Source organism: Aspergillus campestris (genome assembly GCF_002847485.1).
Source record: "Aspergillus campestris IBT 28561 chromosome Unknown P168scaffold_17, whole genome shotgun sequence".
In the NCBI taxonomy this organism is placed as follows: domain Eukaryota; kingdom Fungi; phylum Ascomycota; class Eurotiomycetes; order Eurotiales; family Aspergillaceae; genus Aspergillus; species Aspergillus campestris.
In genome coordinates, this window is record NW_020194352.1 from 215,989 (window position 1) to 231,118 (window position 15,130).

A 15,130-nucleotide genomic window follows, 5' to 3' on the forward strand; every position below is an offset into this window, starting at 1 on the left:
CCCTATCAATATCAGAGTCCGTGTAGAGTTATTGGTTCTGGAGAATAGAGATGCCTCAGGCATACATACAGCGGGGGATCTCGGCCGGGCCAAGACCGGCTGAGCCGAGGTCCGTCACCATCTGATAAGTCTGAGACTGGAGTAGTTCAAAATTATATGGGGTTATGATTGATAGAGGATCGATCTGTATATTCTCTTGAATATTGTAGTACATATACTATGGATTTAGAAATGAGTCTTCCAAGAGCTCAGCCGATAACCTTATTACTACCTAGTACTCCGACAGATAGTAGATATCGGCCCGGGTTGACTGTCCCGACTGTGCGGTTGCGGTTCAAGGTTTACCCGTTTTACCCAGTTTACCCGGGGTGGATTCCGCTGTATAATTCAGTTGTATACTCTACGATCTTTATATTGAATGAATCTAGATAGAATACTATATATTGTACACTGTTGTAGGTACAGTATAGATTCTATGACCTGGGTACTATCGGAAATACTCCGCGTACGGAGTACTGCACTGCTGCATACAGCATGCATAATCAAAAATGCAGACATCACATGGAAATTCCACAGAAGCACATGATGATCGTCCTGCTTCTGATATGAAATGCTTGTACGGAGTACTCCGTAGTAGGTGGATGATACTGAATATGGATTTTGTTTACTGTTTTATTTCTACGTACGTGATTGTTGGTTTATCCTGATCCAATACTGGGAAAGATATGGGAAAGATATGGATGTATGAGTGGTCTTGTTTGATCTATCTCATCGGTGGTCTTTGATTACTACCCATCTATTTGTATACGGTATCATATTCAGTACATATGGTACTTTTTAGAAGTCATCACTAGATACAATATACTAGACTAATCTGGTGCACATACAGATGTCAAAGTATTGATTCTGCAATCATAAGGCTATACAACAGTCCATTCATCGGATCATCCTGAACAAAGGAAAACACTATAAAACAGTTAGAGTTAGATATAACTCACTTTCACCCCCATCCCGACCGTCCCCTTCACCTTTTGCCATCCCGACCCGGTCAACCGGCGGATCCGCTCCCGCACATTCTGCCGGCTCAACGCCACAACGATCCCCAGCAGGAACAGCAGCGTCCGCGCAAATGACAGAGGGTTGCCCGCCACCGTCCGCACGATGTACTGGTACAGATTGCGTAGTACCTGCGATAGTGCCTGCGTCGATCGTGCCCGCTCGGGCTTCTCCGGCTTCTTGACGCTCTTTGACCCCGGCGGCGAGAATGCCGTCCGTCCCGCGGACGAACCGGACTTGCTGCCCGCCGATTTATCCCCGGCTTTCTTGCCCCGCAGGCTGCTGCCGTTCGGGCGCGACTTCTCCGCCTCCCCTTTAGGACGGTTGGATGCCTTATTGGTGTTGCTGTGATGCGCCCGCTCGGCGGCTGCGAGCTCGTCGGCCCGTCGGCGCTCTTCTACCTGCGCTTCTCGCTCCATCTGGGCGTCTTTCTCGCGTTGCAGCGCCGCTGAGCGCAGTTCGCCCTGCTCGCGCTCTTCCTTCAGCCCCTCGAGCGTCTGCAGGAAGACGTCTTTGTTTTCCTCATCGAGCACCTCGCTGAGGTTGATGAACTCTTGCGCGTACTCCCACTCGTCGTTGCGTGGCAGCACGTGCAGTGTGAAGAGCTCGATGATGCGGATCCGCGCCTCCAGATCCTTCGGGGTGTCGGTGCCGCCGTTGACGCGGAATTTCCCTCGTTGCGAGGGGGAGTTGCGGATGTGTTCGGCGACGTCGAGGTTGGGTTGGCCGTATGAGGACAGGTAGGTCTCGAGGCGCTGTTGGTTGAGGGCCTGCGAGGGGGAGTGGTTGAGGAGGAGGGTGGCACTGGAGAGGTTAGCACGCTGACTTGAGTAACTGTTGATGCAATCTTGATCTATCCACATACAGATTATACACAACCTCCGCATCAACCGATCCCTCCAATCCTTGATACCCCGTCTGCACGACCGTCTCCCAGATGCCGCCCTCGCGCACGCTGGACGAGATAGCCTTCCATTCCTTCTGTCCAAACGAGTGCTTCCCTTCTTCCGGCCCCAATTCGACAATGGCACTCAGGAGTGTAATGTAGAGATTCCACACTTTGATGCGCCAGGTTGCCGACACCGTCGCGATGGGCGGTGTTGACTCGTCGCCATTGTAGTGATCATCTGACGCAGTTGGTGTAATGACAGGTTCCAGGGCCGTCAACGATTCTTGCAGTCGACGCGTCAGATAGAGTTGTGAGGCTTTCTTGTATGTTTTGGAACAGAGCTTGGAGGGGGAGAGGGTGGAGGAGGAGGAGAGCTGGGAAGCCGACATGTGGGATGAATCGGCCATTGTCACCGCCGGAGCATGGATCTGTAGAGTTAGGGAAGTTCACAAGGTCAATCCGTGGGAAATGACAAAGGGACAAATATGTAAAATAGAATAATAGATGATAGAGGTGGTTGGTCTGAGATGAAAGCTGCTAGTTTAGTACCTGTGAATCCTCCAGTCGGGGTTCGTTGTCCCTCGGCTCGGGGGCTGACCGGCCTGGACCGAATGCGGTTAGCGCGATGGGTACCTCAGGCTCTATTAATACACAGTCCGGGGCAGTCACGGGATCGGCATATCTATAGGATTAACTCTACAGCACTTCTCCAGGTATCTGATATATATCCAGTATATTGACGGTGTTTCTGCGTGAAATGACTACAGCATTTCTATATGAGGACAGTCAATCACTCAGAATGTCACATAACCTCAGTCACAGTTCTAGCCACAGAAACAGAAGTCACTCCAGGCTTACCTTCCTCCGACAAACAGCCTGTCTCATGTTTTGGTCTCTTCACTCAGCACCTGACTGACACTGACACTGACACTGACCATGACAACTAATGTCGACTGGTTTGAAGGGCTTGATCTATTTCTAACACCGCTCATATTACTTATCAATCGCCATGGATATCACTGCCTCTTCATTCTACGACCTCCTACCCGAAATCCTGTCCCGACTGTCCGATTGCTGTTTTGTCGCCCTGGACTTGGAATTCTCCGGGATCCCGATCTCGCCTAGAAAAAGTAACGAGAAACAGTCGCTGCAGGAGCGGTACGCAGAAATCAAGCAATGTGCCGAGAAATACCAGATCCTCCAAGTCGGTCTGACCATCGTCCATGAGGATGCGGAGAAAGGACAGTACCTTCTGAGACCATACCATTTATACTTGAATCCAATCGTCGATAGCGGGCTGGATCTACAGAGAGACTTCACGCTCCAAAGCAACGGTGGGTGGTTCAGATCGCCTATTTGTCTGGAAGCTGACCGACCCAGCAATGCGCTTCCTCTTCAAGCAAAATTTCTCCATGAGTTCTGTGTTCGACCGGGGAGTCGGCTATCTCTCGTCCGAGGAAGTCAATCAAGCCGTGGCCAGAGCCATGCAAAAGGATGGTCTTCCCGCGACACGTCAGACGCTGAAGGTGGGCGACAGCGAACCGGAATCCATCGCCTTTTTGAATACGGTGCGGACTCTGGTGGACCAATGGGTTGGCCATAGCAATGTGCAAGTACGTCCATCCCCGGCCCCCGCCAGACAGACCCCCCTGACCGCATATTAGCCATGTGACACATACCTCAATATCCCACCCCCCTGGTCCGCTACATCATATCTCGCTGAATCCAGCCGCATGCCGGGGGAACTCAGCCGGCGTGACAATTACCTCAATATCCCGCCCTCCAGGCCCTCTACATACCCCACCGAATCCCGCCTCATGCTGGGGGAACTCAGCTGGCGTGACCAATACCTCAATATCCCGCCACCCAGGCCCTCGACATACCTCAGCGAACCCAGCCACATGCCGCGGGAACTCAGCCGACATCAGAAGAAGCTGGTCCATGGGCTGATCGAGATGGAGTACCCATATCTGACCGCAACCGCTATGGGTCCATTCATTCAGATCTGTCAACGCGACGAGAAACGGGAGGCAGCCCAAAATGCGAATCGAGTGACGGAAAAGATGCAGCAGATCTGCAAATCCAAGGGATTTGGATGGCTGGCCGAGGCGTTAGTTGGCGGGGATCTTTCCGATCTCGACCCGAGCTGTTTCCAGAGTGACATGGGAGTTGGCCGTTCCTTGGCTAAAGTAACAAAGGCTGCGGACGTGGTGAAGCAGGATCTGCGCACCAACCAGTTTCTGCTGGTAGGCCATAACCTGTTCGTGGATTTGGTCTACTTCTGTCGATGCTTTGTTGGCCCATTGCCAGACAGTGTGGCGGACTTTCAGGTGATGGCACGGAGCCTGTTTCCCCGGGTGGTTGATACCAAATACCTGGCGACGCATAGCTGCGGCGACCTCAATCCGCCGTCCTCGCTCGGCGAAGTCCATCAAAAACTCCTCCCCATCAGGGCGCCTATGATTGGTATGTTGGAACCTCGCCGAGATCCGACCTCAGCTGATGGGCGCAGTGTTGCACGAATACTACCGAAAGTACTGCAGGGCGCCAGCAGAGCACGAAGCGGGCTATGATAGCTTGCTGACGGCGGAGGTCTTCCTCAAACTATCCGTCCAGCTTCGAGACACGATGCCCAGAATGTCATCGGAGGAGCTGCACCACATGTTCGCTACTAATCTCCGCATGGAGGAGTCCTATGGCTACGGGCGACCGAGTCGGTCACCGCAATTGACCGACTGCTCGGAGGCCCATGCCAAGGTGGACAAGGGCGAACTGATCCCACGCCCGGGTGCACTTTTCTGGGAGCGTTATAGCAACCGGCTGCGAGTGTTTGGCACTCGCGAGAGAATGTGCTATTTGGGATAGTCCACGACAGTGAACTTCATTGATACTCTGCTCGTATTATACGTAACATAATTGATATGAATGATATGATTTTCTACCATAGCCTAAACCGGCACTATCATATAAAATAGATAAAAATCTGTCCGCAGCGACTATCTAACCGTACACCTTGATTAAGAAGGTACCGCTAGCGAAAAAAGGCCGCGAGCACAAAGCGCTCACTCTGAGCACCAGTAAATGATCAACTGGTCGTGGAGAGCATAACGCAGTGATGATAAGAAGGTGCTGTAGAGAGAAAAGAAGAAAAGGGAAAGGGAAAAATCGGCGGAAAATATAAACCAGCAAAAATAGACGGTCACGTGTGGATCTAACCCGATCTCGTTAGACCCAGTTCAGCCTCCAAACAGGTGACCGCCAACTTTTCTTGCCCGTATCGGATCAATCAGTCTTCTATCTCAAGTCCCAGCAAGCTGTCCACACGCCTGAGATGTCTTCCGGTCCCAATGGAGCGCGGCGCATTGCGTCTGCACTGCGTATGTGATTCCAACCATTCCAGACAGACTAGAACTAACCACTGCATGATGTAGGACCCGTGTGCAAAAGCTGCCAACAAAAAGAGACGACGCTGGTCCGCCGCAGCTACGCCACGGCGACGACGCCCTCCCCCGACACGACCGCGCCCGTCTACCCCGTCGTGAAACCGACATACACGATCAACGCCGGCGTGGTGCTGTCCCGCCCCCCGCAGATCACGCGCGACCTGCACCCGTTCGAGAAAGCCTACCACTTCTACCAGCGCCGGCTGAACGAGCGCCTCGCCCTGCCCTTCACCAAGTACTTCTACTTCAAGCGGGGGACGCCCGCCGACGAGGACTGGAAGCGCAAGATCAAGGAGCGTCATACCCCCGCGCGGGACATCGGCAACTACAACGCTTACTCGCCCGACGCGTGGAACGACGAGCTGCTCGTTGGCGCTGCCGAGTCGGACCCTGCTTATCAGGCGGAGATGCTCATCCGCGACGCCGAGGAGACTGTCAATGCTACGTCGCAGGATACGAGCAAGCGCGAGGAGATCCCGCGTCCTTATCCGCGTGTGACGGAGGCGGACGAGAAGGGTGATTTCCGTAGCTTGAACCGCGCGCTGCAGCGGACGCTGTATTTCGTTGTGCGGGATAAGTTTGGGCATTGGAGGTTTCCTCGCTCGCCTGTTGAGCAGGACGAGACGTTGCGATTGGTATTTATTTCTTTCTCTTTCTCTCCCCCCGCCTTGTTCACAATGCTAAGTGTGCTATCAGGCTGCTGAACGTACCCTGACCCAAACGGCCGGCGTCAACATCAACACCTGGATGGTGGGATACCACCCGGTCGGACACCACGTCAAGACCTACCGCCGGCCGACGGACACGGGCCTGCAGGGCGCCAAGACCTTCTTCATGAAGGGTCGTATCATGGGCGGACAGGCCGATCTGTCGGGGAACAACCAGGAGCTGCAGGATTTCCGGTGGTTGTCCAAGGAGGAGATTGGACAGCATGTGGTGGATCATTATTACAGCAGTGTCAAGAATATGCTTGCTGATCGGTAGGATCGGTACTGAGTAGGGAGGAGAGGAGAGGTGTCTTGACTGCATATACTACATGCCATGTATAACTAGCTAGCTATCTATTGTTTTATCCGTTTAGAACCTAACGCCGTGCTTTGATAGACAAGTAACAGCATCAACCAAAGGAAACTAAAAAAAGAACCAACACCAACCAAAGAGTAAATAAAAGAAATCAACTAAGATTAAACTTCTGCCCCTGAACAACCGGCTTCTGCCCTTTAGCCGTAGCAGTCGCAGCCTTTTCAGCTAGACTTTTCCCACACATGGGGCATGCTATCCACCATATCTATCAGTATACTTCCTCACAAACATAAAACAAAGACAAGGAGAAAAAAAAAAGAAAAGACAGACCATTCTTCTGATATGCACACCGCTGGCAATACTTCCTCCCCTGCTCGGTCTTGGTCTTGCATTGAGTGCAGGACGAGGCGTATGCCGCGTAGGGGTTTTTGGCTTTGGCGGAGAGGAGTTTGTTCTGTGAATACTGATTAGTATGATATTATTTATAGTAGGTGTATGGCTCAATCGTATATACTATATACGGACAGGTATATAGTATATTAGGCAGTATAGAAAGGGCAGAAAGTAAGGTAAACAACCAAAACACATAAGGGACGAAAGAAAGAGAAAGAAAACAAACCTTTCCAATCCCAGTATTCCCCAGCGTAGCCTTCCCCTTGGCCTTATCATTACTACCGGCGTTGGTACTGCTACTCCCATAGTACATCTCGCTCCGACGCTTGACGTCCGGAGTGGCGAGTTGGGTGGATTTCAGCTTTTTGGCGCATTTCGAGCAAACCATTTTCTTTTTTTCTCTTTATACTCCTTTTGTATACCTTTTGTCTTTGTTAGATGGAATATGTTGAGAGTTGTAGTTGGTTATTGATAGGTGTAGTGGTGTTATCGTGGGTGGTTGGAGGAATAGAGAAGAGAGTAGTAGGAGAGATGATGTATGTTGCGGGGTGGGTTGAATGGGATGCCGTAACTTTGTTTGATTGGTCTTTTATGTTCATTTTTCTATGTAAATGGTTTTTTCTAATTTTTTTTCTTATTCGGATGGTATATAAAAAAAAAGTAATTCTATTATGTATACCATAAACCAGCCCTATATCAGAAGTAGATTCAATGCTTGTCTAGCTGAATGGTCATGATGTTCATGAATTCTCTCCCCTTATGCCATATATGAGACAGCAGTTACTGTTCTTCTACTACTAGGAATAATCTATATTGATGATCTGTACCTCTTACCGCGTTGTGAACTCATCTATAAGATAAACCTGTGGAATATGTAGCTTCATTAGATATAGTATTAGTTACTAACCATTTTAGTTAGCAGGCCCAGGATAGCTCTGGAACTATTTGAGTACCTCCCCCCCCCCCCCCCCCCCCCCCCCCCCCCCACTATCTTTACCTTATTTTATAACCAGCGCCCCCACCCTCCAGGACCGGATGAGGAGCACCGGGTCCGACTCACACGTGGATTTTAGTATATTCAGGCAAAGCCCATCGTACCATCCACTCAGACCGGAGAATCTGGCCCGTAGTAGGACGATCCCCAGGTCGAAACGAGAGCATCGACCGTAGCATATCAAACAGAGCATCCCTCTCGCGAGCATCAACCGGCGCCATCCCACTCTCCCGTCTAGGCTGCTGCACACTATCTTCGAATCGATCCACCCACGATCGGTAAGGATTGCGCCTGAGTGGCTTCCCGTCCTCGGTGAACCGTTGTCGGCGCCCCTCCCACCTCGTCCACCATTCAGCAGGCAAGATACCAAGAGCGTCGACCTGCTCGCACGTCATGTCGTCCTCCGTGGCGAGAAACCCTTCAAACAGCGGCCGCTGGGCGATAATAGACCATATAGTACAGGCGAGGGTCCATATATCGGATGGAAAAGACAGAGGGGTTTCCGGCTCGAACCGAGCCTCCGGGGGTCGGATGACGAGCGGCGTGTGAGACTCGTATTTGGCGTCTGTAGAGCACGAGAAGGCTTCGCCAAAGTCGGAAAGCAGGATCCGGGCTTCTGCGGGTGTGATTGCCTCGCTGGCTTCCCCTAGCCAGATCGGCGTAATGCCGTGGGATGGAACGCCAGGTGGAAGCGGGTTCCCGTCTAAATGGACGACGGGATCTAGTTCCGGTTGTCCGTAATTTTCATATAATTGCTCGGGGGAGAGATGGTCAAAGCCTGGGGGCACTTTGAGGAGAATATTGCCTAGGTGAAGGTCGCCATGGACAAACCCTTGGGCGTGGACATAATCCACCGCAAGAACGAGTTGCGCCGCCAAGGACCGGGCGACCTCGAGCTGGAATAGGCGGATCCACGAACCATCTTTTAGCCCAGAGAGGCTAGCCCTTGCCGGTGCGGTCACGTAGCAAGCATGGGTGCCATTTGGGCCGTGTATGGTGAACCTGTTTAGAATGAACGGGATCATTGCCTGTCCAAGATTATGGGCTGGAGAGCAGGGTGACCGCGTGAGAGTGGATATAATGTCCGCTTCTTTTGGGTTTGAGTTTGCCGTGCAGACTTTTACCGCAACGTATGTATTTAATCGTTCATCACGGGCGAGCCACGTCGTTGAATAGCTGCCATATCCCAATTTATGAACCACGCGATATCGGCCCTGAAAGTGATCGCCGATTTGTACGGGATGGTAGCCGCCGGGTCGATAGTTCTCTAGCCTCTCGACTCCCTCGAGAGGCTCGTATAGGCAGCGGGCACTCAGCTCGTCGTTGGCCGCCATTGAGGTGAACGCGGTGGTGGTCAACGCGTAGCGAGGTTGGGTGTGCCGGGGCGGTGGCAAGTTGGCTTTACAAAGGGCAGAACGGTTGATCTTGGATTGTAAACCATGTGGGTGCAATGACCGGATGGCTGAAGACAACAGTCTGATCATCGCCCTACCACCAGACTCTTGGGAAAGGATCCTAAAATATTGTCTCCTGTCCTGAGTAGGTACGGAGGAGGCAGATGTGTAGATAGGTCAGATAAGTGGAGCCGCGTGCGAGAATGTCCGGGCACGGCGCTTATCTATTGGCCGATAGAGACCCCAAGTCTCGCGCGCATTGAAACAACGGACGACGCAGCAGACAGTGACATTTGTTCATCACCCCCAACAGCCGCCAGGATTTCATAGTATGGCGACTATGCAATATATATATTTGGCGCCTGGAATCATGCATCGGGCCCCTGCCGATCGTCTACATTGTTACTCGATGGAATTTACGCGCCCTTGGATAGGATTGCCCATGCAGGGCCCTGGCCATTGCCAATGATGATATTGTCACAGTAGACAGGACCGGGCTCTATAAATAAGGAGATACAATCGAGGATGGAATGTCGTACAGTCGCATCCCACAAAGGTTCCTCACTTCGAAGCTTTAAGACATTACCTCCGCGCCGACAAACCGCACTCGGGATTTCACTCAAGCAAATATGTCCACGGTCAACATGGTGAAATATTATTTTTACAAGGGTATGGTCCCGAAGGATAAAGATCGCCTGCGCCAGTTTGTGGCTTTGGCATATCAGACAGCGAGAGACAGAAAGCTCCACCCAAAGGCGGTTCTTATAAGGTATGGCCGCAATCTGGGGTTCGATGGCATTCTGTTCCCTAAGGGCCCTACGAAGTGCTAACTGACGCTCGATGACTTTGCAGGTCCGAGATCCATGAAACGACCAGCTTCAATGGCGTACACCTGAAAGATCCTCTGGGTCCACACGTGACTCTTTGCTACAAAGACGAGGATCAGCTCCTGCGTGGGACTCATGTCGCAAGCCATGGCTATGTTACTGGGAGGGACAATCTTGGATTTGTGCGCGCAACTCATGCGGGAGAGAAGGCGGACTCGGCTAAAAGGCAGCAAGGAAGAAAGACAGTATGGCCATCAGAGGATGACCTTGAGGCCGTACCGGAGATCGGCTACAGCCATCTCCCAAGCAACTAAAGATTCGAATCATCCGTTCGAAGTGCCTGGTTGCTTTGAGCCGACATGCGAAGAGGAGGCCACCCGCACCCGTCCTTGTAACTTGTGCAGATAACATTAATTTGATTCAACGGTTGCTTCTAGCTCGTAGGTGAGTAGCACGTGCTCCTAGCTCCTTCATCGGATGGGGTTTTGAAATGAAAAATTGCCCATCCTTTTGACGTTTTCGTGGTGAGCTGGAAGCACGCTGCATACTTCAGGAGAATCGGCTCGGGAAGCACTCCAGTTCCTTACAATGAGCTGCCTAGAGGGTGCCCTTCTTTCTGCTAGGATAATTGGTACTTGTTAAGTCACACGTATCTCTCATTTTTCAGCTGTATGATCTACGGTTCTTATTGCGAGACAAGTGGGCCTCTAGCTGCAGAGATACCCTTTGGTCGTCAACGCGTAGCGGGGTTGGTTGTATTGAAGTAGTGGGATGGCAAGACTCACTCAAAGAATAGGACCTGATCATGTTCGAGAGGTATGCCCTTAGTTGTCTCTTTCTTTGACTGGCTTGGAACTCCGTAGGTTAAGCCCCTTCATCATCCACTCATCGTAAAGAAGTTCCAAAGCTGTAGGTCTATCTGCTGGATTCCACTGCAGAGCTGTGCGAAGCCATCGCAAGAAACCCTGCTTATCATTTCCCCGGATTTTGGCAGCTAAGCATTCTAGGTTTGTATCAGGGAGAGGTACTGACTGGGTCCAGTTTCCTACGGTATAATTAGTAACCTCAGCTTTCAAAGACGGGGATTTAAAACAAGCAGTCATACCAGACTCGTCCCAGAAAACCGAACTGACTTTGCTCTTTTGGCGAAATTCAGGCGGTGGAGGGCCTAGAAGGGCAACCAACTCTGCAAGATGCACCCGGTCATCGAAGATGCCGTCGGAGTTTCTACCATCGAAGAGAGTACGAGGGCAGACAATGTCCCATGCCTTGACGAGTTAGTAGAAAAACATAGCAGAATTTGCCGAAACACGTACAACCATGGCAATATTCCATATATCAACCTTGGAGTCCCACTTCATCTTGAGTATAACCTCAGGAGCTCGATGAACATTCGGCATGATATCTTCATCGTGCTCCTCATCGCCGAATCGAGCTTCGCCGAAATCACTCAACAGGGGGATACCGTTACTGGGTGGGAATCTTGAGGACGTGTATATTGTTCGATCGTGCAGAACCTTCCTAGCGGACGGTGTTCTCACTGCTGCTTCTTCAAAGCTGGACAGCGTCTGTTGATCAGGTGCCGGGAGAAGGGGATTTTTAAGTTGAAGATCTTAATTTATTAGCTGTGTGTTACCAAGTATAACAGAAGAAGTACCTGTGTGGATCACATTGGCCTCGGAGCGTAGAAAGTCCAAAATGACAAGCAGCTGACGGATACACGGCTTTAGATCCTCAAGGGTCATCGCCTGGCCAGGAATCCACTGCATTAGTTCGCCGGAACTGATTCCAAGAGGCTCATGGACAAGACACGTATGTCGACCATGCGGTCCTTGGATAGGGAAATGGTTGAGGAGCTTGCGGATGAATCGTTTGCCAGGATGGGCGGTCGAGACGGAGTTGATACGTTCGTAGATCTTCAGCTCGTGGTTTGTTTCTTGCCCTGTTACATATACCTTTAGGGCCACATAGTTGGAGTCACTGGACCTAAATTAATCTACTGATCATGATAGATGAGAACTGCACTCACTATAAATCCCTCCCAAACCAAACAGTCGATGTCACTCCATAGCCCAGCTTGGCAAGTATTTGGTACCTATTGTTGAGGACCTCCCCTAGTCGCACTGGGTAGTACTTGTTAGGGTGATAATTCGGGAGAGATTCTTCCTCAATCTCTACAGAAGTGTCTATAAAATCGAGTCCAGAAGTGGTAAACTCCTTGGGGAGCGATGTCCATCGCGAGGATGTGACACTGCGGCGCGTGCGCGTACTGGACGCTGGTTGAACATAAAGGGATTGGAACTCGACGAGGGAGAGTGGAGAGACTGCGAGGAGATTGTATGACTCTCATCATGAAAGATAAGTTCTATACCACTGGTGAAGAGTATCACAATGGTAAACAAAGAGAAACAAGCCGGAGGTGATGCATGTCTGCCTGAGGCTGCAATACATACCACTGATACCAGAGCTTTAGAAAATTATCAGACTGAATACATAGTAGTGTGAAATATACAAATGTAGATATAGACAATGTAGTTTCAAAAGTATAATGTAGATAGATACAGTGGTAGAAGATAATTTTAGCTCTCATAATAAAATAGATGTGATGAAGTGATAGAGCGCCCTGCGTGACAGATGACACCATCTCTAGCCAACTGGAGGAAGGATGATAAATTGCTTGATTTATAGAGTATCAAATAGTATAAACAGAATATAAATAGAGTATAACATGGTGAAACAGTATAAACAGAGATAGAATAAGGTATAGTATGAAGTATAAATAAAGTATAGAACAGTCCAATATAGTACAATATAGAGACAATCAATAAAATACCCGAATCAAATAGTTAAATTGAATAGTGGCGTAAACAAGTGGCAATATCGCTTCAGCTCCTCCTGCTAACCCTCCTTCCTCCATCCAATCCGTTCAAGAACCACCAGTTATCCTCCAAAAACCAGCCATCCTCCACAATGATCCCTCCAATAACACTATACAATGCCCCCCAATGCACCCGGAGAAAGCCCATGCAACCCACAAATCACAACCCCAGCATGGATCAACTAAACCACGAACCCCCCCAAAACAGAAATATCTACCAGTCATCGAAGCCCAGGATCAAAAGACCAGGGGATGGGTTCGTCAGACCAAATGACCGTCCGTTCCAGCGGAGTGGTTCGCTCGTTCGGTTGGACAGAGTCTTTGCCAGGGTGTTTGGCGATGTCTGTCAGTGTCTGATCACATCACATCTCATCTCATCTTTCAGCTGTTGATTTCATTCAGGGGTTGACTTTCTTTTGGTTGGGATGGTTGTTATTGATTGATTTATCTTTGTTTGTTCGGTTCGTGTTTATTTAGTTACTTATTATACCCAGACGTGTCTACATATCTTCTGTTGGGGATCTCTACTCTGTCATCAAACCTGTTCGCCTGCACCGGTGCTGAGAACGTTGACGAAACTCCTTGCTTCTACGCTTGGCACGGCGACCTCTCCTCGTCCAGATTGCCCTTCCCTACACTGATGAGTTGAAGGGATCTCTCACCCATCTTCATCCAACGATTCGCGCCATCAACATCTTGACCGGAATTTCCAACGTGTGAACCCAACATCAATCCAAACGTGCAATCAAGGAAAAGAAAGAAGAAATGCCACCAGCAGGCTCATCGTTCACCCCATTAAACTTACCTCCCACATTCACCCTCCCCCCCTGTCTAGAGTACTTTACGCTCACCGCCGGACCCAACACCGATCTCTGGCGCAAGCCACCCAACGGGGATGTGTCGACCGCACCCATCGTGTTCACCTCGCTGCGCAGCGCCTTCGTGCTAGCCGAGGTGACCGTCAGCGCCGACTGGGAGATGGAGTGGGACCAAGGGGGCCTGGTGATCTTTGCGGGGGCGGCTCCTCGATCCTTCTCGTCGGATGCCACGGGGCGCATGACGACCCGCGCGGGAGGACGCCCCGGCAAATGGGTCAAAGCCGGGATGGAGTTCTGCTCGGGCACCGTCCACGCCTCGTCGGTGAGCGCCACCGCCGACGGAGCCGACTGGTGTCTTTCCCCGCTTTGTGTGCCGGAGCCGCGCGGGGGTGGCAGGAGGATGCAGTCGCTGCGGATCAAGCTGGAGCGGATCGGACATGCGCTCTGGATCTGGTACCAGGTGCCGTCGGCGGTGCCGACGGCGATGACGATGACGCCCGGGGCGGTTAGCAGCACGTGGAAGAAGCTGCGCGAGGTGACCTGGTTCTTTTACGGGGTGGAGGAGAAGTTTGTGCACGTGGGGGTGTACGCGAGTCGACCGAATGGGGTGGCGGGGAGGGATGAAGCCATGTGGACGATGCATAGAGGGGAGGGGGAGGGATTGGTGGTGGAGTTTGAAGATTTGGAGATATTTTGACTCTTTTTTTTCTTTTTGAGAAGCATTGAGTGTGATGAATCATGCATTGAGTGGGAGCGAATATATCAATCAATAATAGCAATCAATTAGCAATATGGCAAATATCGATATTGGCAATGTTAGTCAATACTCGCAATATAGTCGATAGTCTATATACGTATAGATCAGCCATATCAAATGATATGCAGTATATTGACCTTGATATCAGATCGGAGAACATATCGAGTCCATCTCCAGATAAGAAAGATGGAAGGAATGGATGATTGGAGCCAGAACAGCATATCTCCATACCAATCAGAAGACTCCATCAAGTGATAGGATGCAACAGAGGATGCAGCATCCGCCGACGACCGAATCAGCGCGGTCAAAGTGGAGACAGTGGATCCCCCGAGTCGCCGTTCACCGCATTTTCCGGCTCATCCTGAAGGGTTAGTGTTTTTTGTCCTGTAGGATGGAGAGAAGAGTAAGAGGGGAAGTCCGATTTGAAGTTAGAGGAGGAATGGCACGATGATCGGCCGTCGAGAAAGCAGAGGCATTGCTGGGCCAACGCTGATCCTCAGACCATGATGAGTCTATCCCGATGAATCCCTAAGTAGGAATGATCCATGATGGTTTAGATCCCCCGAACTAACGCCAATCAACCCACTTGACTTGCCTATCACGGCACACTATCTTTTTCTCTCTCATTTTTTTTCTTCCTGCTTCTCTTTCTTCCCCT

The 15,130-nt window shown here is 50.7% G+C and overlaps 7 protein-coding genes across 7 annotated transcripts; 3 read left to right on the forward strand and 4 right to left on the reverse strand.

Moving 5' to 3' along the window:
- Window positions 1-473: 473 nt before the first annotated feature.
- P168DRAFT_81883 (uncharacterized protein) lies at window positions 474-754 on the forward strand. The gene has a single exon (XM_024842159.1). It carries the CDS (start codon window positions 549-551, stop codon window positions 705-707), a length of 159 nt encoding a protein of 52 aa, XP_024688551.1. The 5' UTR covers window positions 474-548; the 3' UTR covers window positions 708-754.
- A 91-nt stretch (window positions 755-845) lies between these two features.
- Window positions 846-2,473, reverse strand: pex26. The gene is made up of 2 exons (XM_024835587.1): window positions 1,922-2,473; window positions 846-1,860 (listed from the first exon to the last, which is right to left on the reverse strand). Exons 1-2 carry the CDS (start codon window positions 2,350-2,352, stop codon window positions 984-986), a joined length of 1,308 nt encoding a protein of 435 aa, XP_024688552.1. The 5' UTR covers window positions 2,353-2,473; the 3' UTR covers window positions 846-983.
- Window positions 2,474-2,954: 481 nt separating this feature from the next.
- P168DRAFT_300383 (mitochondrial 54S ribosomal mL46 domain-containing protein) lies at window positions 2,955-6,372 on the forward strand (the record flags this gene model as incomplete). The annotated part of the gene is made up of 6 exons (XM_024838421.1): window positions 2,955-3,279; window positions 3,326-3,558; window positions 3,874-4,411; window positions 4,458-4,794; window positions 5,393-6,023; window positions 6,085-6,372. 6 exons carry the CDS (start codon window positions 2,955-2,957, stop codon window positions 6,370-6,372), a joined length of 2,352 nt encoding a protein of 783 aa, XP_024688553.1.
- Window positions 6,373-6,404: 32 nt separating this feature from the next.
- On the reverse strand, window positions 6,405-7,320 carry P168DRAFT_330773 (cysteine-rich PDZ-binding protein). Its single transcript, XM_024841625.1, has 3 exons — window positions 7,031-7,320; window positions 6,742-6,865; window positions 6,405-6,663 (listed from the first exon to the last, which is right to left on the reverse strand). Exons 1-3 carry the CDS (start codon window positions 7,190-7,192, stop codon window positions 6,563-6,565), a joined length of 387 nt encoding a protein of 128 aa, XP_024688554.1. The 5' UTR covers window positions 7,193-7,320; the 3' UTR covers window positions 6,405-6,562.
- A 489-nt stretch (window positions 7,321-7,809) lies between these two features.
- P168DRAFT_293839 (kinase-like protein) lies at window positions 7,810-9,349 on the reverse strand. The gene has a single exon (XM_024837893.1). The coding sequence runs from the start codon at window positions 9,130-9,132 to the stop codon at window positions 7,861-7,863; it is 1,272 nt and encodes a 423-aa protein (XP_024688555.1). The 5' UTR covers window positions 9,133-9,349; the 3' UTR covers window positions 7,810-7,860.
- Window positions 9,350-9,514: 165 nt separating this feature from the next.
- Window positions 9,515-10,591, forward strand: P168DRAFT_261045 (uncharacterized protein). The gene is made up of 2 exons (XM_024834685.1): window positions 9,515-9,961; window positions 10,045-10,591. Exons 1-2 carry the CDS (start codon window positions 9,822-9,824, stop codon window positions 10,331-10,333), a joined length of 429 nt encoding a protein of 142 aa, XP_024688556.1. The 5' UTR covers window positions 9,515-9,821; the 3' UTR covers window positions 10,334-10,591.
- Window positions 10,592-10,718: 127 nt separating this feature from the next.
- On the reverse strand, window positions 10,719-15,099 carry P168DRAFT_313713 (CMGC protein kinase; the record flags this gene model as incomplete). The annotated part of the gene is made up of 7 exons (XM_024839696.1): window positions 10,719-11,064; window positions 11,125-11,287; window positions 11,336-11,631; window positions 11,677-11,999; window positions 12,049-12,205; window positions 14,919-14,967; window positions 15,082-15,099. 7 exons carry the CDS (start codon window positions 15,097-15,099, stop codon window positions 10,844-10,846), a joined length of 1,227 nt encoding a protein of 408 aa, XP_024688557.1. The 3' UTR covers window positions 10,719-10,843.
- Between the last annotated feature and the right edge of the window lie 31 nt (window positions 15,100-15,130).